Source organism: Orbicella franksi, chromosome 1 (assembly GCF_964199315.1).
Source record: "Orbicella franksi chromosome 1, jaOrbFran1.1, whole genome shotgun sequence".
Taxonomy (NCBI): Eukaryota; Metazoa; Cnidaria; class Anthozoa; order Scleractinia; family Merulinidae; genus Orbicella; species Orbicella franksi.
Window position 1 is genome coordinate 19,035,378 of NC_138145.1, and position 16,099 is coordinate 19,051,476.

Genomic DNA, 16,099 nt, shown 5'->3' on the forward strand with positions numbered 1-16,099 from the left:
CCAAAAGGAATCATTGCCGCAGACTTTGCTGGCATTGGTAGCCATGATCCTTGTGAGACAAATGCTAAATTCCAGTCATGAAGCCTGCCCGTAAATCTAAAGAATGCACTTGGCATGTCAAAAGTCAAGAGACCCCTTTACTAGAGTATGTATAGGCTGCATGTTGCACGCAAATCTCCTTAGGAAAGAAATTGTTGACAGATGGCATGCTCTTGGCTTGTTGATAGTCAAAAGCAACAGTGCTATGTTTGTCATATATCAGATCTGGCAGGAGTGGTAGATGCAGTTGTGAATGGGCATGTTATCCCCTCCTAACCTGAAAACAGGGGTTTTAACTGCAGAGTCCACAACACGTCGACCACAAAATCGACCGCAATACGTCTTCAACAACCGCTATAAGTTTCCAATTGGCACGTGCGGTATCCCACTGATCCAACAACCTAATGAAGCGCGTCACATATCAAGGAGGATATGTGCAGGAACAAGCAACCATTCCAACCATTCCAACCATTCCAACCACTGTACTTCCCGGCTTTCTACACATCTCGGTAGAGAGGGCTAGATGCAGCCAAGATGGATTACCCACAAGCAGCAGCTGCTGGCCGTAGTGCTGGGCTATTGTCGTTGTAAAACGAGCAGCAGCAAAAGATGTAAATTTGTTACATGCACTTCCCTGAGCACTTTGTGTGGTGGCCAATGCATTCGCGAGTGTGTGATACGGAAATTTACGAACACCTAAAAAATCTGTAGGTTTTATTGCAGATAATAATGGTCTAACCAATAGGAGGCCCATCAACAAGACGCAGAGCTTTCTTTTATTTTCAATAAATGTGGGATTTTAATTTTTAATTTCCATAGCAACACCTAGTTAAGGGCAACATGCCTTGGTAAACAAGTTGGAACCATTGAAATGAAAGTATATTTGCTGATAACCTAGGTTAAACAGAGAAATTGCATGAATTTTAATACATTGTGGTTTCCATGGAAACCAGTGGATGTCTATCTGAAAATGCTCGCATATTGGTGACTGCTATCGATGTGCCAAATTTCATGCTTGTATCAAAAAGTGCACTTTTCCTTAAATTTCGAGCTATGCTGCCAGACTACTATCTATTCTGTGATAGATAGTGAGTAGTGTAGCAGTGTACCCTTATTAACAAAATGACACCCGCTTCTTGGCATTTTCCAAGTGCCTGTGAGGAGGATTTAGATTAAGTTTTGAACAACTAGTAGATTTATACTAAAACAATTAGATTATGAGCTCGAGATTTCTATCACGTGATAGTTGACTCGGGCAGCACCTGAGTCAACTATCACACTTGGAAATCTCGAGCTCATAATCTAATTGTTTAATAGACAACAGCAGCAACAGAAGTAACAACAACAACAACAGCAAGACAATGTGTATGTGTATACATACTTAATTGGTCACTCTCCATTGGGGCTTTTCAGGACCAATGTAAACAAACAATGATAAATAAAATATTCAAATAAACATAACTAGATTAAGAATCCCAACTAGCTGGAGGCAGACCAGTTGGCTACATGTATTTACAAGTCCAGCTGAGAAGTTGAACTCAAGGCTACCGAGAACAGTATTAGCTAGCAGTCAGAATGGTATTTGAACCCGGAACCTGCAGATTTCAAATCTGGCGCTCTAACCACTTGGCTACGCTGCCTCTGCCTGAGGCAAAAACAAGTGTAAAGCAGGTTCCGATGCATGAGAGGGATCTATCAATAGAAATCTGACTTCTATGCAGCTGTTTGGATCCTCCTTTAATAACAGACAGAAACGGTGTCCTTTGTGGAGAAACATACACCAATGAATGGAAAACCAAATGCACTGCATCAAGACTCAAGACTCTCTGCTTTTAACTCTTACTATTTTTAAAAAATACTTTAATTTTAACTTCTAGCATTAAAAGTTTCAAGTTATTTACCTCACTTTCACCAGTAACTAAACTCATTCTATTTATAGTCCACAGGGCGATGTCACTCCAGTATATCATCCTTCCTTGATTGTGCATATCGATTGCACCACCCTGGACAAGACCTGACTTCACAGTCTGCACACTGACGTAAGTTTGGTTAGAGGCTGTTAGGTTAATGCATTTGATGTAATGTTCGTCAATAAAATATAGACTGGGGTCTTCTGTACAACCAAATACATCTAGAAGGGTAAAACAAAACAACTAATTATATGAATGTTAATAAATATGGGTATGAAGTCTATTAAAGGTGAGCTCTGTGACCTACATGTATAATCACTATTAGAAAACAATCCTGAGGAAATATGTGTGCTGATTGGTTAAAAATCTTGTTTCTATAACTTAATAGAAACACAGAACTAACATGAGCTGTTGACGTAATGATGGTGCGAGCAAAGAGAATTTACATTTTGATAATCAAAGTTGACAAGTAAATACTGTTGTTTTCCTTTTTTCGTCGTGGTGTTTTCTAAGAGAAATAGAAAACATATTCCCAATGTTTCTATTGAGTTATAGAGACACTCATTTCTTGTCATCCCAAACTTCCACTCGTGTTTCTATTAAACAATTAGATTACATGTATGAGCTCGAGATTTCTATTTAAACAATAGAGCGTTTCTGTTGAGGAACTATCGGCTGATAGTTCCGAGACATAAACACTCTATTGGCTTTATTGTTCAGCACTAAATTTTCTTCCGCACGCCAGTTCAAAAATCATACATCCTCGGAGACCCAGGGGCAGTTAGTGGGGGCGGGGAAAAGTCTAAATGGGTGAGAAAAGTCAAAAACAAGAGGAAGAGTTCTCTTGTTCTAGACTTTTCTTCACCCGAATTTTTTTTTTCTCAGCCTTTAAGACTTTTCCCCGCCCCCACTAACTACCCCTGGGTCTCCAAGGATGAAAATCATATTGAATTATTTTCAACTTTTTTACATGAAAGCCATGAAAGCCAAATGTAAAGTTTGAAAAAGAAAACGTCAAACAAAAACCCTCTTAATACAAATTCAATTGTTTATTTTCTATAAGCCCGCTTGTTTACAGAAATATTTTCACGGACGAGTACTATCCATCCAGGTATTTTGCTCAGACAGGCACTATGGGCTGATAGTGTCTCTCTGTGGACGAGCACTATCGCGTCACGTGATCAATTTAAACCAATAAGAATTGCAGAAAATTTAATGGTGAACTATCACGCATAGAAATCAAGAGCAAATAATCTAATTGTTTTAGTATAAATCTACTTGTCGTTCAAAATCCTCAAGATTCACAGACACTTCAAGAATGCCAAGAAGCTCTGGGGCCGTCATTTTGTTAACAAGGATACACTGCTACGCTACTCTCTATCTATCACAGAATAGATAGTGAATAGTGTAGCCAATCCTGATCTGTCCTCTTCCAACTAACATAAACAGTAGCTGTACCTTTACTATTTTAAATTAGGTCAACGAAATGGTTTTTCTTGTTGTTTTTTAATGCTGTATTTTTCCCTTCTATTTTATTAGTTAATTTCTGATTTCGTATATTTTTGTAATTCAGCTATTAAGGAATGGCCCGCCTGGATTAGCCTTTGCTAGTTGTGGGCATGCCCTTTTTTTGTAATAATTTGAAAATAATAAAGTGTATAGAGTGTATAGGGTGTAGAGTGCCAATCAGAGAACAGCATTTGTGATAGAACACTAGTAGATTTATACTAAAACTCGATAGAAACATGGTACATGTTTTCTATTTCTTTATTTATTTAATATATGCAAGGTGATTTCAGGAAAATTGGTAGGGAAATCATGGCAACTTTTGAGCGATCCTAGGCAATTTTAGTCTCAGGCAACTAAAGCAACTGAAAATAAATTTTTTTGAGAAATTTCACCACCAGCCTTGTTCCTAACTTGCATTAATATATTGTTTTTTTTTTTTTTCTCAACAGCCCATTTACCAGCATGCAAAGAATGTCCCAGTGTATGAGGTTTGCAGCTGGTGTAACGTACTTTAAAAGTTTGAGTTTGGCAGTCTGCAAATGTCATGCACCGACATATAATAATGGGCATTCAAGTCCATTCAAGTGCTTGTTTGGAGCTTGTTTTAAGCTAAATTTAAGCTTAATTCTTAGCTAAGCTGACCCTGGTGCATTAATACATGTAAAACGATCTTTAAGACCACAGGTCACCCAAGCGTAATATAACAGTTTGTATGGAGAACAGTGGCTAAAATATAAGAGTTTGTATGGAGATCAGGAGTTGACATTAAATTTGTTCAATGTACGAATTTAACGTCAACTCCTGATCTCCATACAAACTCCAACTTACATTTTAGCCACAGTTCCCGGGGGGGGGGGGGGGTACTTTGGAAATTTCTGGGTGGTGATGTGCCGCTGGGACCCTGAGACCCTTAGCCTATACCAGAGCTAGTTGTTCTCCATACAAACTCTTATATTACGCTTGAGTCACCTGTGTTTAAGACTTAGATGCGATATTTCATGTGTCGTTCTCGAAATTAAAATTCCGTTTAAGTAATTCAGCTGATAAAACTATTGGAAACGATACTTGTGTTACCTTAAACTCTCATGTAATGGCAACGAACATCAGTTGACAACTGCCAAAACCCGTACCCCGGACCAAGAGCTTGCCCTAAATTTTGACCCGGGAGTTTGAGGATTTCTCGAATACAGTCTCATTTAAAAACTGAAATCATTCAAGAATAAGTACCGCAAACGTGTAGAGTTGTTGGTAAAAACGCCAAGACAAGTTCAAAGTGCAGAGGATGTGAGAGAAAATCAGGCTAGTTCTGCACTTTTCAAAACGGCGCCTGCTAGGAGGAGCCATCTTGAAAATCGTCCGGGAGACGACCTGGGGTCGAGGTTGAGGGATATATCCTCGAAGAAACCCGCTAGTTTTGAGTAGTGCTCCCGGCCCAGACATTCACACCAATTTGCCTCCTGGCCCGATCAGTGAGATAATTCTTGCAAATTGGTCAACGTTTTAAAAAACACATCCATTTTTTACATACATTCATAGACATAATTTGCATTGCTTCAATGAACGCACGGCGGGGCGTCCTTCCAACAAGAAAATGAAATCTGAACAGTTTTGAATGACGCAATGTGTTAACACGATTAATCATTCTTGTAACGTATCAATCAGCACTGGTAAACTGATCACTTAAAAATGCTACGGGTAAGTTTACACAGGCAAACACTGGGACAGTAGCAATAAAATGATTTACTACGTAGTACAGTGGCTTCAAAGATATATTGGCAGCAATTTCAGCACTGATTTTTTTCACAACAATATTCGCAAGAGTGGCAGAAAGTTCCACTGAGTTTATATACTTCCGTTTAAATCATAATCGAACACCTGAATTATATTTCTCATAAGCCAAAAACAGAATATACCAAAATTATAAACTTCTGTCAAAAGATCATAATCTGATCATAATCTCTTGCTTCTGTATTTACTTATGTAACCCGACACTTCTAGAGTTCATTACTCAAGACACGCCTCACCAACTCCTTTATCATAAAATTAGAATGCATGGGTGGTTTTTAATCTATACAGAAATGGCAAAGTTCGTCAACCAGTTTCCAAGGGCTTTTCCATTGGAGATTGGGAAGGACCGCACTCTTCTCCCCTCCCCCCCCCCCCCCCCGCTCCCCCTCCCGTAATCTCCAAGGGAAAGAGGTTGAAAGGTCATGATGGTGGTACGGACGAAAGAAGCTAAACAGAAAACGTTTTTGAAAGATAAATGGACATAGATGTCCACAATGTAGCGATCGTCAAATAAAGAAATCATGCCATTGAGCTGAGGGATTCGAACGCGCACTGGTTTGTTAATGACCAACATGGCGGCGATGACGTCACGTAGAAAATCCAAATGAATCATGATGACTCAGCGAATGAGAAAGGAAAACTCTGAAAGCTTGATTCTGAGCGGAGACTTCTTATCCTCAGGAAGTTTAGTAATTCACAACATAGATGACAATACTCCCAATGTTTAATAGGCACAACTGGAAAGCAAATATCTGAAATTTAAACTGGCAAGAATGTTTCTGTATTTGCATAACAACAAGATTCCAACAGTGCTAGCATTCAAGACTAGACGTCCAGACGTATATTTCAAGTAGCCAAAGACGAAAGAAACTTATAGGAAACCTTACTGAAAGCATCAATTGACTAAAAGATGCCAAACAAGGAAAACAGTGCAGCGTAGAGCGTACGTAGGGACAATACAATAACTCGGATTAGGTCGATTAGCCTTCATCATTTATGCGCTGAAATGATCAGCGAGGAAAGGGTTTAAGATAAATTTTGTTGTTGAATGCCAATATGGCTGCCGTGACGTCATATGAAAATCTCCATAGCCTTAGGGTTTCATATGGGGTAACAAGACAGCAATTTACCAATGGCAAAACCAAAGCCAATATGTTTTATTAAAAAGGTGTCTTTTCAGAGTTTTATAAATCAATCTTCTTGTAACAAATTCAAAAACTGCGAAAAGATGTGTAAATGTGAGTTCCTTTCTCAGTCGAGTAAGATAAAGAATGATTACAGCAAAGGGATTATTCATAATTTATTATTGTTTGTAAACTATGCGAAACTTTTTTCTAGAAGTAAATAATGCATTGAGCTGAAACATGAAACCGCAACGGTCACGAAATACTTTAGTTTTAATGGTATTTTGATTGCGGCGGTAATATTGTAATAATATAGTCTTGAGTAGTTTTAATCAGTATTTAATTTGTGATTTTACCTGATGAATTGTGATATTAGCGTTGTTTAGCTGTTAGGTTTTCATTAGTTATTAAGTGGAATACCTGTAAACTAGCACTCAAGCTAAGCGTATATCCACGTTAAATAAAGCATTCATTTTTTCATTCATTCATACGTTTTAGGCAGGGACAAAAACGCCAGAAAATTCGTTTCAAACTGTTCTTTATGGAATTTATGAAGCATCTTCTGTGTTGACCAGAGCAAAAGACGTCGTTTGAAATGTAAAACGGCTTACTAAACGCAATGCAAGGACGTGGAGTTGGCATGCATGCATGAACCCATTTCCTCTCTTCAGAGCAACCGACAAAATAACGTTATCAGACTTCTTGAGCGTCTTTACTGTACATTTTATTGTTGTGATGCTGATGTTGTTAATTATTGTTGTGATGCGCTTTTGAATATTTTATAGAAAAGGCGCAATACAAATAATAAATGTTAATGTTAATGTTAATGTTACATTTTAACGCAACTTAGCCTATTCATGAATTCACAAGTTATTGAAAACTAAATACAATACAATAAAATGCTGTTACTTTTTTGCCTACCAAAAATAGACAGATTATGAAAACCCTATGCACTAATTTAGACTTTTGCGGCACTCCGTTTTTAGGCCCAACATTGATCAAACTATTGCAAACAAGCAATATGTTATGCGTGATGCAACAGAATAAATTACTGTAGCATAAAAAAACAGTTCGGGCATAGTTCATTCCTGCTTCGGTGTGCCAAATCCATGAATTTTATGAACCCCTGTAGTTAAATCCAACGAGGTGTTACCATACTTCTTTAACATCGCATTAGCTCCTAAACACTATATCATGAACACTGGTACTTATGAGAGTTATGAACCATTCGATCTTCGAAAAAGGTCCGAGGTGTATGTAATTCTCTTCCAAGCCTATCCTTGCCGGCGTTATGGAAGCTTGTTCGAGTAACCTCTTAAGGCACGCAAAGGATATGAAACGTCTTACTGCGACCTGATTTGTCGTATGCTGGAAAATTTGCCCGAGGCAGGAGAATATAATGTAAAATCAGGCGTGACTGAGTTTGCTGCATGGAGAAAGAACATTAAACAAGTGAAATTTGTCTTAAGGCGGGACTGTTAAGTTTTACCTTGCACGGCCAAAGATCCGAGAAGAGCCACGCATATGACAAGACTTCGTGAAGACAGCGGTGCGGAGGATGGGAGCAAAAGCATCGTGACAGGATGATGCTGCAAACAAAACAGACGTAATCAGTGTATTTTCAAGTAGGTTTCGTCGAAAAATGGAGACCGACGAAATGAATCGTGATCAGTCTTTTCGAGGTAATAGCTGCTTAAAACTGACCAAATTAATTCGGCCACGGTTACTCTCGGTTAATCGTAAACTATGGTCTAAAAAGTCACTCCTATCCCCTTACCTTCGACTCCACTTTTCTGGAAAAGTTATGTTTTGCGGTCCAAAAGCGAGTCAAAACGCACTTACAAAAGAACTCGACTTTGGCAGCACAATGAATTGTTTTGCAGTATGAATCTTGAATAACTTAAGTACTTAAAAATCTAGTTACGTAACAGCAGACATTATCCAAAGAAAAAAGAATCACCGATGCATGTAAATTACGGCCCGGTTATTGCACACGAAAGTTTGTTGGTTTCAAAATTAATACCAACACCAAGCGAACGAAAAATATTGACCATAACAAACAGTGCACTTACACATCATCTTAAACATGATCGCTTTTAGATCCTTTATAAATTATCGTGTATTTCACTTCGATGCCAGCCTCAACAAACAACGGAATTGTGATCGTTCACTGTGAAGTTTTGGTATTCCATCAAAACCTCTCTTATTAAGACTTGTTTCCCGGGGGCAAATTTTTGAGGTTGGCCAAATGAGCTCTTTGGTCAAACAAAATCGATATTGCTGCTTGTAAAATGAATATATTGTTACAGAATTTAGATTGCTGCCTCTCTTGGTGATTCGGCAAAAACAGACTACACTTGCACCTTTTGAACTGAAGGACCTGTTTTCACATATTCAGCAGGGTTTTGATGTTTGTGAGCATGACTGCCCGCTCCTTTGGGACGTACGTCCTCTAGACTATGACAAACAGGCAGGTCACACAAATACAACAGTTTTACTTATCAGTTTACATCCAAAACCAGTCGTTTTAATCTTTACACCATGCAAATAAGGTGGAGCAACTACAATGATGGCACAAAATATTCAGAAATGTTTATGTTGTTACGGTTCACTTCAGTTGATCTGGTTAAGTGGTTACTAACAAAGGAACGTTATTGCTGCCAATTTATTGTGTTTATAATGACTCGTGCTAAATGCACACAAGTTCGTCTACGTTTAAATGTGTCTCGAAACATCTTGTTTTTCTTTACATTGAATGCAAACCAAAGTTCTATGTGATATTGGTGATACTGAATTATATTTTACGGGATTTGTAAATAAACAGTTCGTCACAACAAACAAGTCTTGAACAAAAAGAGCACCGACACATAATTCATTTGGCACCTAACTTGAACGCTAGAAAATTAATTGTGCAGGAGCTACGAAGACCGCGATGGTTATTTTTCTGATGTGCAATATTATTTATAACTGAATTGAAAGTTAGCTCAAAATAATGGTCTTCTAAGGTAGAAAAACGCCCACATGTAAAGCAGAAGTAATCAAAGGAAACTAACCAAGGTTAGTTACGTCTTAGGAACATGATGAGTATGAAGACAAGTTACGAATGTTGGCTCTTTTAATTTTAACACGTGCTTACCGCGTGACGTGGTTTTCTGTTTGAAGGGCCGAATCAGGGATTAATCATAACCAAGTTAAAAAGTTAAAAAACATCGACCGAGCAACGGGCTGATTTTCTCTTAATTTACGGATGACACTGGCTAAATAGGAGTTTCAATGAATTGACTACATAACTTAACAAATTGAACTGTCAAATAAATAGTCATGTCACTTTTGTGTAGTTTCCTGACTTTGGTCCCTAAGAGCAATAGCTGTGGCTGGCTGATAATAACCTTGGCTTATGACTCAAGGAAATCATGTCTTTGCACGTTTCTCGAAGATTCATTGCCCCTCATCAAGCCAATACAGATATCCGGCATTTGATTGGCTGAAAGGAATTATTTTTTAGCAGCGAAAAGTTAACTATAGCTCACGCTAAGACAATACTGAGCTACTTCAGTTGTTATGACTAGCTTAAAGCACTAACCAAAATGCACCAATGAGGGCGCTCGATCTACTACTGCTGCAACATAAATAGTATTGGACTGAGTAAATCACGTTCCTTACAATCATGTTTAAAAATAAAAGAGACGGGGAACGGTTAAGCATACCAACACGTTCTGGTACAATGTGCTTTAGGCAAATTTGGAGTTAAATCTCATTTATTTCTTCTGCCATTTTTTTCTCTCGCGGTTCAGTTAAGATGTTAATTTCCATCAGGTCGTCGTAACGATAAATCATTTGATCCAACCTTTCATAATAATGCATTTTTGTTTACTATTCCTGCACTTTAAATCCATTAACTGCCTGTTTAGTCTATCATTTATATGATTCTTTTCTTGTTAGCGTATTGGTTTCGCACTGAAAGACTATGCAATCGAAGTCTAAACTTGTGAGTCATCGTCTGCGTTGGTTCAGTGGAACGAGGCACAAAATTTCCTAACAGTCGACAGTCAGTGGCTTCCTCATGTCTGGTCCTTCTGGTCGCTTTTCTTTTCTTTTGTCCTTTCCATTGCCCGTCATTTTGAAACCGGCGGCCTCGTGTGGAAGTCTAGGCACATTGATCATTGCTTGATCTTTTTTTTATTATTGACACTTATTCAATACACAGTCTGGAAACGATCACTTGTAATAGAGACATTGAGGGTCGACATTTGAGTTCCAATAAGAGTACCAGTACGAAATCGACTTTCAAAGACTTTGAATCCATTGTCATTTCCGGAACCCTGTTCGTTCTTTCTGAAGAATGTTCGTTCTTACTTTTCACTGGATGCAAACCACAGTTCCATGCGATATTGTTAATACTGAATTATATTTTGCTGGATATATAACTGAACAGATCATCACAACAAACAAATAAGTCTTGAATAAAGTAAGCACCGACCCATAATTCATTTGGTACCTTGAAATGATCAAGGAGCTATCTCAATGAAGAACGCGACAGTTATTTTTCTGATGTGCAAAGTTATTTTTAAATTGAAAGATAGTTCAAATAATAGTCTTCTAAGGTAGAAAAACGTCCACATGTAAAGCAGAAGTAATAACCAAGGCTGATGACGACTGCTTAGGAACATGAGGACCAATTACATATGTTGGTTTTTTTTTACACGCGCCGTTGGCGTGACGTAGTTTTCTGTTTAGAGGGCCGAATTAGTGATTAATCATGACCAAAACGCAAAAACACCGCCAGAGCAACGAGCTGATTTTCTCTTAATTTACGGATGACGCTGGCTAAATAGGAGTTTCAATGAAGTGACTACATAACTTAACAAACTGAACTGTTAAACAAATGTGCATGTCATTTTTTTGTGAACTCTCCAAACATTGGTTGCTAGGGACAATACTTTTGACCTTAGCTTAAAGATTCAAGGAATTCATGTCTTTGCATGTTTCCCTTCAAGAAGATTCGTTGCCCCTCATCGGGCCAATTTAGATATCCAGCATTTGATTGGATGAAGGGAATTATTTTTCTTTATTAGCAGCGAAAAGTTAACCATAGTTCACGCTGAGACAATAAAGCTGCTTTAGTTATTATGACTAGCCTAGAAGCATTAACCAAAATGCACCAATGAGGATGCTCTATTGCATCGTAGATCACAATCACAATCGTAAAAGAGACGTCGGGGAATGATCATGCATAACAACACGTTCGGGTCCAAAATGCTTTAGGCAAATTTGGAGTTAAATCTCATTTATTTCTTCTGTTATTTTCTTCTCTCATTAATGTTAATTTCCATCAGGTCCGGCGCCGTAACTAGATCATTTGATCCAACCTTTCATAACAATGCATTTCTTTTAATCATCCCTGGACTTGAAGTCCATTAATTACCCGTTCGTGTGGTACGGTATATACCAAAAAATATGGCGATGTTCATGAAAAATTCCATCTTTTAAAAAATACAAGATTTGAGACCCTTCAACACTTGTTAAAAACATTTTGAAACGATCTTGCCGAATTTACCTCTAGGTAAGTGTGAAATTTAAGGAAAGTACGCAGTGGTATAAATTTTTTTACGTAGCAAAGGCCATAGCAACAGCTGTTTACAGTAAAAAAAATGACCAAGAATATAGATTAGTTTAAAGATATATGAACGATACTTTGTGGTAAAGCTGTAAAGAGATGCACAACTCGATTGGTAAAATTACTTGGAAAAAGCTTTGCCTGATTTACCATCACAGGCTCATTCAGTTCCCTTATGAAACTATAGTTTATTGCATAGAACGAAACAGAAACTTACAAGATATGCTTGTTTGAAAATCAAATCTTGTTTTCTAAAAGCGCAGGAACTGTTGGCGTCAATGCTGTAAACTAAAACTCCAAAAGGCCGTGGCTGGTTGCCATAGCAACCATTTTCAGTAAAACCTTCAAAATTTATTTTCTGTTCATGAGTGTAATCGCACGCAATTGATCTTTCTTCACCATATTTAAACAAACGTTTTGGTCCATTTTAGGGGACTATTCCACCTTAAGTCTATCATTTGGATGATTCTTTTCTTGTTAACTGTGCAATCGAAGTCTAAACTTGTGAGTCATCGTTTGCGTTTGTTCAGTGCAACGAGGCATAAAATGTCCTAACTCGACAGCCAGCGGCATCCCTCTCGTTCCTTTTCTTTTCTTTTGTCCTTTTGATCATAATCTTTCATTTTATAAAACAATCGCTCACAAAACTAATTACTGAACCATTTGAGCAGCAGGTAATTAAGCTGCTGCTAGGATACTCATCTATGGTCTAGCTAGCAGGGTGCTTTAGAACTGAGCATGTCATCATGCAGGAATGTGTCCAACGACTCTTCCATCCATCGATCAAGCTCATCGCTTCTTTTCTCGTTCAGCCCATTAGGTTGAGGGAGGGAGAGACGAATGGCATTTCGGAAAACTCCAAAATTCTAGATGACGAGCTATTTGTTTTGCTTTTGATTATTAACCAACATTTGTTAACTCTGTCGATAAACAAAGAACTGCGGCGAGACACTTTGCCTCGTTTGCATTCAACATCGAAGCATTGTGTCATTCAGTCCGCACAAAGATAAACAGAATTTGCGAAAAAATAAATGAGATTCAGAAATTCCACTGGCGCTGTAAGCAACTGATATTCCATTCAATGAGCCAAAACTGCGCAACATACTGAACATAGAAAAACATTTTTCGTTCTAAAAGTGTTATGCATACGTTTTACCAACCTAAAGATGATAATGGTGTCTAATTATAAGTTAACCGCTGTAGCGAACACACTACGGTAGTTTAATTTACCTTTACCCATTTAACAATTAGATCATGAGCTCGAGATCTCTATCGCCTGATAGTTGACCGGGGCGCAGCCCGAGTCAACTATGACGCATAGAAATCGAGAGCGAATAATCTAATCGTTTTAGTATAAATCTTCTAGTCGTTCAAAACTGTATCTAAATCTTCTTAAAAGACATTTCGAAAACGCAAAGAAGCGGCCGTCATTTTGTTAACAACTGCGCTCTGCTGGCCATTGGCCATGATCACTATCTGCAACAGAACAGATAATGATGAGTAGCGTAACCAATCAGAGAATCGAACGGTATTCGTGATAGAACGCTGGCAGATTTATACTAATCCAAGTTATAAAAAGCTGAGTATTTCACTTGCCCGTCGACGCAGCACAGGATGTTCTTTAGAAACTAATAACTCTCCTACAACAGTCGGGCTATTTAGGATTAAATGCAACCTGCAGCATAGTTAACCAAGCCCGCACGTCTAGAAGTGTCAATACTCAATGGTCCCAATACTGCACCAATATTGGTACCTTCGTGTAGGAAGAAATAGTTTTCATTGTTGAACGCAATGACAGCTGCGTTTAATAAACAATATCGTGCACTACTTTTCAAATCTACGTCATCGTGTGCTATAGAATATCACATTTGGCACTAATCTCCAAAAGGAGGAACAGAGACTCTGGGAATGACACTCATACTCGATTTCGTACTAGTAGTCTTATTGCTATCCGATTACAAGTGATGTTTTCAGACTTTGTATTGGATGAGCGTAATAAAAAGATCAAGCAATGATCAGTGTACCTAGACTTCCACTCGAGGCGGTCGGTTTCAAAATGGCGGGCATACCAAAATCTTTTGATGTCAGAGTCTTCAAGGGTGCTTATTTTCCGGTTCTTTGTTGCATCCTCCAAATTCCGAAAAATTTATCTCCAACTCTTTACTGCTATATCTGCGTGCAACATTTGTAAATACAGTAATGTACTTCATGTAGGAACCTACAACAGTTTTTTGAAGTCAGGCAAAATACATGTTCTTGTATTTTGGAGTAGATATTGGTAACTTATGCCAACTGGGTTCTTAACTTGTAGGTTCCTAATTTCTATAAAGGAGATATAGTTATTGATTACCAAAAAAATAAATAAACTTGGGTTTGGTCCTTAAATATACAGTATGTATTCACAACTGTGTTATGTATTTTCTTGTAATATAAATTTGCAATTTCAAAGTCGCACTCCTTGGTTAAAATGATGTTTATCATAATTTAACGGTAACCAACGTATAAGAGCCTGCCTGATCTTGCATGGTTAAAGAGGTTCTTATTTTTGGGTATTAAAAGGGCAAATTCCCGCCAGCAGGTTCGGCTTAAACCATTGGGTTCTTACACGCTGGTTATTACAAGCATATCCAGATGAGCTCCCAGTTCATCAGCTGGAGAAGTTTGTAAGTCCGAAAGGAAGCAGTCAAGGGTTGAATTGCGTGGTGCAGCGGAATGACATCTGAAACAAACTTTGAGCGATCGCCTTGCTGGAGTAATCAAATTAGCAGTAACAGCGATAATCTATAAAATCTTGATAGGAGTTTTACAAAGTTCCGAAGACATTTTCTTATTTACATAAATTTTGCATTTTAATTATTTCCTACAAATCGGCTGGTGATACCGTTGAATCTACCCACATTAAAATCGAATTCCTTGCTCAAATGTTTGTGTTTAAAGGTAGATGTTTTATCTGGTGGGTAAAATATATTCTATTTTTTCTTATGTTAACAATTTACAGCGTCTCTTAGGATCTTCTTTCTAACAAAAGCACTGATCAACAATTCAAATTAAATCTAAAACAATACCATGAGACACTGTGAAAAATAAATTCAGTGTCAACTGCATGTAAACACGAGATCGCTTCAAGTTACTTAGCGCCTCACAACTCCTATGGAATGACTCATAACGATACTGATTTTCGCTTCGAAATTCAATTTTTTTCCTTCGAAGCGATACAAATCATTTGCAAAGCATATGTTTTGTCCTTCATTTTCAAACTATACTGCATTTAGTATACGAAATCTATTCCAGATGTTATTAATGCAGCATGCTCCTTAAACGTACGTTTATAATATCAAGCAAAAGGTATTCGATAGCAATTTAAAACCTTCAAATTTTCCGGAAAGCATGCTTAAACTAAGTCTAACAGCAGGCCCGGTAAAGGCTTACCTCGCTTAATTCGTCACTCCGTTTTCGTTGTTGTTTAGTCCAGAGTCTTCAGGAGGTTCTGATTACGGAGTATGATAATTCTAAAGCTCTTTGTTTCATAAATATGTATTTTTTTTTCAATGTTTTCCTTTTCGTATACGTCACTTAACCCCAGACGTTCTTTGAAGAAAGGACTCGCTCTCTAAACGTCACTGCTTTTGTCGTAAAAAAGATATATTTACATCAAGTGATTCAATGTTGCCAAATGGACAGATCGTAACATTTCTTATATTGTTCATAATTCTGCATGGCAAGCGTCCAACTAGGCTACACTGCACCCTTGTTACCAAACTTTATACGTAACTGGCTACCTTAATTTGGTAATGCCTTAAGCTATTATTGGTGGCAAACAGCTGGTAAGCTAGACTAGAGAGTATTAAATAATGACTAGAGACCGAAACAAGAAACTGAGAGGAAGAGGTTACATGCCCCTAGCACCCAGCACTTGGATGGAGAACAAGGCAACAATGATTGCTCACGCTTTTTCGTGTTAGCTTTGCCACTCATAGGACAATGAAATTGCTCAAAAAGCAACGCAAACAAGAAAGAAAGACGTTTGGGGGCGAGCATATGTTGACCTCCTTTACTGTCTTTGACGTCATGTGTCGTCTAAACAAGTTTGCAAAAATGAAGATGTGTCATTA

The 16,099-nt window shown here is 37.9% G+C and overlaps 1 protein-coding gene across 2 annotated transcripts in view; it reads right to left on the minus strand.

Moving 5' to 3' along the window:
- The window catches only part of LOC145495165 (uncharacterized), a 64,641-nt gene extending 48,542 nt beyond the window's left edge, over positions 1 to 16,099 (minus strand). The window contains exons 1-3 of one of the 2 annotated variants that reach the window (XM_081474746.1): positions 15,417 to 16,099; positions 7,860 to 7,959; positions 1,941 to 2,170 (exon numbers count right to left, since the gene is read on the minus strand). In XM_081474746.1, coding sequence (XP_081330872.1) covers positions 1,941 to 2,170; positions 7,860 to 7,944 — 315 coding nt within the window. In that variant the 5' untranslated portion in view covers positions 7,945 to 7,959; positions 15,417 to 16,099. The other variant, XM_081474754.1, reaches the window with a different exon arrangement.